At 39.5% G+C, this 7,931-nt stretch overlaps 1 protein-coding gene across 2 annotated transcripts in view; it reads right to left on the reverse strand.

Annotated features, from left to right (window-relative positions):
* Nucleotides 1–4,587: 4,587 nt before the first annotated feature.
* arhgef7a (Rho guanine nucleotide exchange factor (GEF) 7a) overlaps nucleotides 4,588–7,931 on the reverse strand; it is a 35,379-nt gene continuing 32,035 nt past the window's right edge. For both annotated transcript variants that reach the window (XM_013911067.1, XM_005733883.1), the window contains 2 exons: nucleotides 5,482–5,536; nucleotides 4,588–5,335 (listed from right to left, as the gene is read on the reverse strand). In XM_013911067.1, the coding sequence (XP_013766521.1) occupies nucleotides 5,213–5,335; nucleotides 5,482–5,536 (178 nt within the window). In that variant the 3' untranslated portion in view covers nucleotides 4,588–5,212. The remainder of the gene's footprint in view (nucleotides 5,336–5,481; nucleotides 5,537–7,931) is intronic.

Genomic DNA, 7,931 nt, shown 5'->3' on the forward strand with positions numbered 1-7,931 from the left:
TTTGACCTGTGCGATTACAGATGATGACAGAGAGCGATAATCTGCGTGGACTGATGCATCAGAGTGTCAAGAAAGCTCACCTGCTCTCCTCAGCCACACTCCTGTCTCCGGGCGGTAAAAGCCCTCCTGTCATGTTTACACCAGCGCAGGCACACCGGTCTCCTCTCTCCTCTCTCTTGTCAGACATTGACTGTGGTTTTTTTTTTCTTTTTCCACTGCTCTGTCTCTGCACTTGACCAATCCACTCTATCAGCTCCACCACTCTCAACACCACACAGATTTGCACTGTGCAACCTTTTCCATTTTCTATGATACTTTCACTCACTTGCCTTCTCCCCCCACTGCTGCCAAACCAGTCACCTGTAGACTCAGAGGTACTCAAAACCATTTCCCAATCTCCCGCCCTCCTCGCCTCATTCTTATCTTGTCTATCTCTCCTACTCCTATTTTCACCTTCCTCACTCCCACTCACTTTTCACTCCTACCCACTTTCAGTCCTTTCACTTCCTCTAATAAATCCTCTGCCTCTACCCAACTATTACAAATTTTCTCTGACCCACTATTTGCTATTAGCCCCTCGTCTTCCTCCTCCCCTTCTTCTTATCCCTTCACTCTCCATCGCTGTCTCTGCCTATCCTCCTTATATATCCTCAGCCTTCGCTTTGCTTTCTCCCCATCTCCAGCGGCATGAATATATTATTATCTACACAATGGGGCCCTGCTTATTGTTTATGAATTACCAGCCTTGCGGCCAAACAAAGCCTATTTTCATAAGAAACCTCCATTTCATTTCAGCTCCAATTAGATTGGGGGCTAAAGAATAGGAGTCCTCAGGCCTCAGCCCCTAAGGATGGCAGGTCCATTCAGCTTCATTCAATGGGGCCTTATTGCTTTCCCATACAAAAGAGCACGTGGATGGGCTTTCAGACTGAAACACCAACCAAAAATGACTGGGAGACAGTACTGTACAATAACAAATCTTTAAAGAAAGGACACTGAGCGCTTATCCTCCCATCCATCAATTCATCCCTCACTCTTCGCTTTCTTCTTCTCCTCTGTTCGTATATTGTAAGACCTGGACATTAATGACAGACAGTTGAAAGAGAAAGGGAGTGAAAGAAAGAGAAGAAGAAAGAGGCAAAGCAGCTCAGTTTTTCACAATACATGTCAAGTCTAAATGATCACTGGCTGCTGAATAGACAGAGGGAAGGGAAAAGAAATGAGTCGTGTGTATGTATGTGTGTGTGTACAGCTGATTGATTCTCTGCTTTGAAAAGAGGGAGAAAAAAAGAGTGAAGGAAAGAGAGAGGAAGACCTTGGTGCTTTTTTTTTCCTGAGCTCCACAATAGTCAGGGGGTCTGAGCTGTATTGTGGAGCAGCCACAGTGACAAGCTGTCACTCCATCCTGGTTGGAAGAAAGAGTCAGAGAGTGAAGAGGGGCTGGGGCAGGTCAGAACCCCGATAATATGCGTCTGCCTCCTTATTTCTAAAGTTTCTCACCCACCAGACACTTGACAGGAAGAAGAAGGCTCTCAAGTGTTCCCCGGGAAAGTTGAAGGACAAATAAAAGCAAGCTGGAGCCCAAATGTTAGCCGCAATGTGTACTTATGTACCTTTATGGGCAACATCATGCTCAGAGTGCCAGGTAAACTTCCCAGCAGTAAGGCAATGGCTCTTTTCATGAGCCAGTTCATTATTTAGGATAGAGAGGCAGCCAAACACTTTCAGGGAGTCATGCCAGCAAGGTCAGAGTGTGGCAGTGCTGGCCTGGCTTTATCTGCCGAGATCTGCCTCACAGGATGAATGCGAATTGTGCCTTTGTTCCTATGAAGGAATATTCAACATGAAACAAAAGGCTGCCGTTTTCATTACAACAGAGTGGACAAGGTGAGAGTCACAGTGAAAAGGTTGACATCTGTGCTTATTCATCCAACAACAGCCGGATGAGATCTTCTCCACCCTACAAAGCTTGTCGCGATTACCAGAGTGCACAATAGAATTCAATAGACTGGATTTTTTAAAAAGAGCTAGAATACACACAGACCACTATGATATCATGGTATTGCATGTAAATAGTCAAGCACTTTGGCCATCAGTTTTTCATGCCAAACTTACCTTTACTGTGTTAAACAAGGCAAGAGGTTAAGGTGATAGGGCACTTTTTACTGTGTGCAATAAACAGTGAAAAGCTGGGGGAGAAAAAAAGACATAGGCTGGTATAAGGCCTATTTTTTCAATTTAATATTGCATTGCTTCCAAAAAGCAATGGCAGAGTTGATATCTCTCCTACCTTGCTTTCTTTCTCAGCTAACCCTCCTCCTTCTACCTCGTGGATCTGTTTGGAATATCATTCACTCGCAAAGTTCTCCCAAAACATGGGGGGATACACAAAACTGGTGTCAAAGTTCATAGAATGGGCTTGGTACCTAACAATTTGTGTTGAAAATGCGAATCAGTGATCGTTACTTATCTTCAGTGATTGTGGTGCTGCTCTTTCATTCAATAAGCAATCCAGTGTATTGGTGAGTGGCTACACAGGCCTCCTTCAGAACCTCCTCGGCTGTGTCTATTAGGAGATTGCACTATTTTACCCACGGGTATATCCAAGTAACAATGTTGTCGAGCATTGGCGGGCTTCATAACTGCTGGAGAGTTCCAGGAAGTGTGGTCTGACTTCATGAAATATATAAAGCACATACAAGAAAGATGCCTTTTCAATCCTTTCCCATTTCTGACTCCACAAAGTTCCGTAAAACCCCTTACGTATTTTTGTTTTTGCTTCACATTGTCTCGCTGCCAGTGTTTGTGATTTCTTTTCTCTAATTGCCTACACTGAAAATATTTTCAGTAGGTCTTAGCTTGTGCTCTGTTGTGAAAATTGAAAACTTACAAATAAATAAATAACTAATAAGGCCTAGCAGCCATTGTTAGGCACCCTCCGGCCAAGTGAAGAATGACATCTGAATAAGATGAATTAATTCACTCATGTGTAGCAGCAGGACCGGGCGTATGGCTTTATTGCCCCTTACTTCACAGTTTTGGCTGCTTTTGGTTATTTTCATTCCCGTTGGCTTCATCTCCAGCTCCAATGGAACCCAGTTTAGCCCAGAGTCTTTATTCTCAGCACTAAACAGCAAAACAAAACAAAAACAGCAAAATCCAGATGTTTCCCTGTGGAGAAACTTCAGAAACCAGATCTATATATTGAGCAAGTTGAATTTAACCCCGGTCCAGATATTTGACATATAAATGAGAGGTAGACAAGTCAGCGAGCTTTTTCTACTGTCATCAAAGGTAAACACAGAGAGCCAAATATTTCATCGGTGCTTATTACAGCTCAGTAATATTGTGGTAATAGTGGTAATAAAATGGAAATTTCAAGTTATTACTACAGTATTACCAAAGTATTAACTAATCCTATGAGACAAAACCAGTTACAGTAATAGCATAGTATATTGTATACACTCTACTGATAAACTGCTTGTAATAAATCGGTAAAAATCTCTGCATTAAAATGTTTATATACTGACTTGTAAGAAGAACAGTAACAGGGTTGTGGTTGTTGTTATAAAATGTAATATTGTTTAATTACATGTTATTGTTTAGTACCTAATATACTAAAGCACAAAAGGAAAGAATAGTGGTTTATAATGGTTTAGGCACATATTTGTGTTCATGGTATTAGTGTTTGGCCTGTTATTAGCCAATTAGATACATTTCAATCTAATATTACTCAGCTACAGTCACTGTTAAATCTCACAAGCCCATATTTTAGTAACGATATACTATAGAAAACATACTGTAGTCCAATTTAATTCAGTCTACTAAATTTCAGTGGAAACCACTGTTCTTTTAAACACTAGAATTATTTACTTCACATTTTCAGGTGAAGATGTTTTATCAGAAACTAAACAACATTTAACCAAAGTAGAGCTTAAAATAATAACTTGTTAAGTCTGTGGACTTTTGAAAAATTATTTATATATAAATTACTTCATCTACCACTGGAAAAAGTTTTTAGACAGGTTTACTCTTTGGTGAGAGTCATTTTTTGACTTAACTTGTTGTGATTTTCTTGGGATAGAAATAAGTTCTGCTCGTAGCATCATGTAATTATTGGTTCTCAAACCTGTTGAAATATGGCGAGATTCCCAAAAAGGCTTCAAACCAGCACCTATCCACAGCCTCTGTGCATAGGTGCTGAAAAGAAATAATGAAGTAGTCACACAAAGGCGTATAAGCTGATTTTGTGGTTTTCTATGTCACCTAAAGCTTTCAGGCAAGTTAAATATAAACTAAAAGTTTAATAGTACAATTTTGAATTTAAATATTGGTATTCTTATTAGGTTTCCTGACAGACATGTATTAATCCCAGCGGGCACACAAGTGCAAGCGCGTGTGTGTATATATTCCTTCCATAATACTAAATGGGGATGGTGCAGATTTAGTAGCGGCATTCAAAAGCATACCTCAAAAAACACATTTATTTATCCCAATGGGCAAAGGCTCATCTTTTAGCAGTATTTACAATATACAGTACAACATTAATATCTGTACAATTCCCTTAGGAAAAATGAAAAAGTAAAGTTGTCAAACAAAAAAAAAAAAAAAGGATTAAAAACAGACATAAAGGAGTTTCCTGGCACAAGCTTTGCTAAAGGTTAAAAACATCAGGCTTAGCCTGAGTCTGAGATACCCTGCAAAAAATCATTTCATAAAAAATTAAATAAAGAGGTTATGAAATGGCTTTGTTCAAGTTAAGACTTGTCAAAGCCTTTGGACCATTAACACCATTAAAGTACCATTCTGTACAGTGGATAGTTGTGCCGTTAAATGATTGTAAACAGACGGAGAGGAACTCTCTCCAGTTATCCTCCAGCTTCGTGAACACAGCCACAGACATTGATGCTGGATGGTTCAGTACAGTCATGCTTGCTTAGTGATCAAGGAATGTTATTTTGGGACAGATGGTCGAGGAAGTTTAACAAGTCATCTCAATAAGGCCTGTCTATTAAGCTGAATGGCACTTAAAGTGCACTGGTGAATCCATCTCAAACAAGCCCACATTTACTTGCCTTAAGATGGACATTTACCTTCACGCAACTGAGCTTAATTCATGTATGTGACTGTCTTTCAAACAGTGCAATCAAGTCCACAGGTACTGTACAAGTTCTTTCTTTCTTCAAGCTTCACATGGGTGTTAACTTGAGCCTCACAGGTTTGTCTCATCCCACGCTGGGTCATTAATGCTCTTCAGAACGTTTCTAACAACTTTTTCTAGATCCTTCCGTGCTCGCTGTTCTTCCTCCAGTGACCTCTTCATCTTCTTGTTATCCTGTGTTGGAAAACAATCATGAAATACATTTTAAAACAAATCTGAAGATGACATTTAGTCACTCAGCCTTTAAAATTATCCAGTTTTGACATCTATAATTTCATAAACACAGTATCATGAGTTACCCAACAAACATCCAACATCACCTGTTTCAGCTCTTGAACCTCATCCCTCAGGGCATATACCACGTCCACCAGGCTCCTATTTAAAAATAAATAAATACAATTTTAAAAATAATTATAGAAATTGATAAAAATATTTACAACAAACGCACTTAGAGAGCGCAACTTCCCCCAAAGTGCAAGAGACTTTGATGTTTTGTGATTTTTTATTTTATTTTTTTGTTTAGATGTGGAAGGCCTGCTAAGGCATCATTGTGAGGTGGTAGGGCGAAGTACTTGAAAAAAAAAACAAAGCAAAAAAACAATGGTGCTAACAATGAGTCATAGACAATTGTATTGTAGTTTTAAGATGAAGCATTACTGATTTTCACATTTTGTCTGACCTTGACAAAATTTTCACCCAAATTAAATCAACTCAAGCTGTTGTTGTTATCTACCATCACACAAAATTTGAAAATGATATCTCAAAAACTGCTAACAAACAGTCAAAAAAAAGGACAAAACAACACCAACAGTTTATTTTTCCTACAAGGAAGGCTGACACATAGGGCTGGGCGATATGGCGTAAAATCCATATCACGGTATATATCACGATATATTCTTTTCTTCCGTATTTAAGCACTATAAAGGCGCACTTAAAATCCTTTAATTTTCTCAAAAATTGACAGTGCGCCTTATAATCCAGTGTGCCTTATGTTGTGCTGGTTGTGCTTAATGACCTCGAACCGATTTTATGTGGAACACGGCACTCAAAAATCTGTCAAAATGTTTTAGTACGACTTTGGTAAGCTATGAAGCCGCACCGCTTGGTGTAATTGCCAGAGCATTACGGCTAGTGATGGTAAATTCAATGATTTTTACTGAATCGAGTTTGAATGAGTCACTCACCAAAATGAATCGGGTTTTTCGAGTCATTTGAGTCACTAAGTCAGTTGCCCAGAGAGTGCAAAAAATTTACATTTTCACTCAAACTTACTTTGTTTCTCTTTTCATGTATATCCTACGACTAAGATGAGTGATTAAAAAAGAAAAACAACTATTTTTATAGAGCAAAAAAGAGCAAAAAAATTACAATTTCTAAAGGGAAAATTCATTTTATTTAATGTTATTTTATTTTATTATTATTTTGCTCAAATGTGTCAAATATATATTTTCTCATCTAAATGTCCACTGAGCTACGAGCCAGAGGGCGGTAATGTGCCTTAACATTGGTTTCCAACCAAGAAGAAGAAGAAGAAGAAGAAGAAGAAGAAGAAGAAGCTGTGAGCCAGGAGGGAGGGGGTGAGTGAATGATTCCTTTATGCTACAATTCAGCACAGCAAGGGAGGGGATGAGTGATTTGTTCATGCTACGATTCAGCACAGGAAAAGAGGGGGTGAGTGAGTGATTTGCTTACGCTATGATTCCGCACAGGAAGGGTCGGGGTGAGTAACTCAAATGTGCTGTTGGCATGTTAGCAGAGCGATGCTACTGTGAACTGAGGAGCTATTGTCTTGATGTGAGCTTTCTACTCAGGGCTTTTTTCCCCAGTTCAGAGCAGAAATGTTTCTGTTAAGAAACTGGCTGTTGTTTTTTCCCCCATAATTGTAATTATAAGGTAGATAAATTTCTGCTAGTGAAATTAGTTTGCTAACAGCAACAGGGATGAGTCAGTGAATGAGACAGTTGGGCTTGTGAATCATGATTCACGAGTCAGTAAAGTGATTCTCAAGTTTTGAACGATTCGTTCATGATTCGCACATCACTAATTACGGCTACCATAGTCAGGAGCCTCGCGGAGTAATCTGGGTCCAAAACTCTGTCCGCTTCAGGTCCCAAAGTCAAACGAACACTGCGGCATCACTGAGCATTAAAAACTGTCTAAATTCTTTCATCTTTAATAAAATGATCAGCGTTGCTGCTTTACCAGGTGTAACAATTAAGTTTAACATTCAGGCATCCATGAAAACCGAGCAGAGCTATGAATTAGCAGGAAGTTAGCTCGCTAGTTTCCACCTAAACATGATATAGCAGAGTTCTGACAGGGAGGTTTCTGGAAAAAACAAACAAACATACGGCTCTGCTATCACTTCCAACATTAACGAAGACAGAAAACTAAACAGCAGTGACGTTTGTAGGGTTACTGAAGTTGGACTAGCTGGTATTTAATGAAGTGCTATATGATTGCTAGCGAGCTATGTTAGCATAACATAAACAGTGAAGCTGGAGGATGAACGCTAGCTTTTTTCCACTCAATAAAAGTTAACGTGAGGGTCTGATGGCTAGGGACAAACGCAATCGCATGGCATAATGCTGTAAACGGACCAAATTTCAGTCAGGACTAGGGATGGGTACCGATAGGTTCTGACATAAACGGTAGCAACCAGACCGAAAAGCAGCGCACATTTCGGTGCTTTTTTTTCTTGAGATGTCATACACTTTGGATTCTAGCCAATCATTTTACCTTTCCAAGGATAGTAGGCGGGCCCAGGTAC

The sequence above is a fragment of the Pundamilia nyererei genome, unplaced genomic scaffold (genome assembly GCF_000239375.1).
Source record: "Pundamilia nyererei isolate P.nyererei 1_Seehausen unplaced genomic scaffold, PunNye1.0 scaffold00055, whole genome shotgun sequence".
NCBI classification, from domain to species: Eukaryota; Metazoa; Chordata; class Actinopteri; order Cichliformes; family Cichlidae; genus Pundamilia; species Pundamilia nyererei.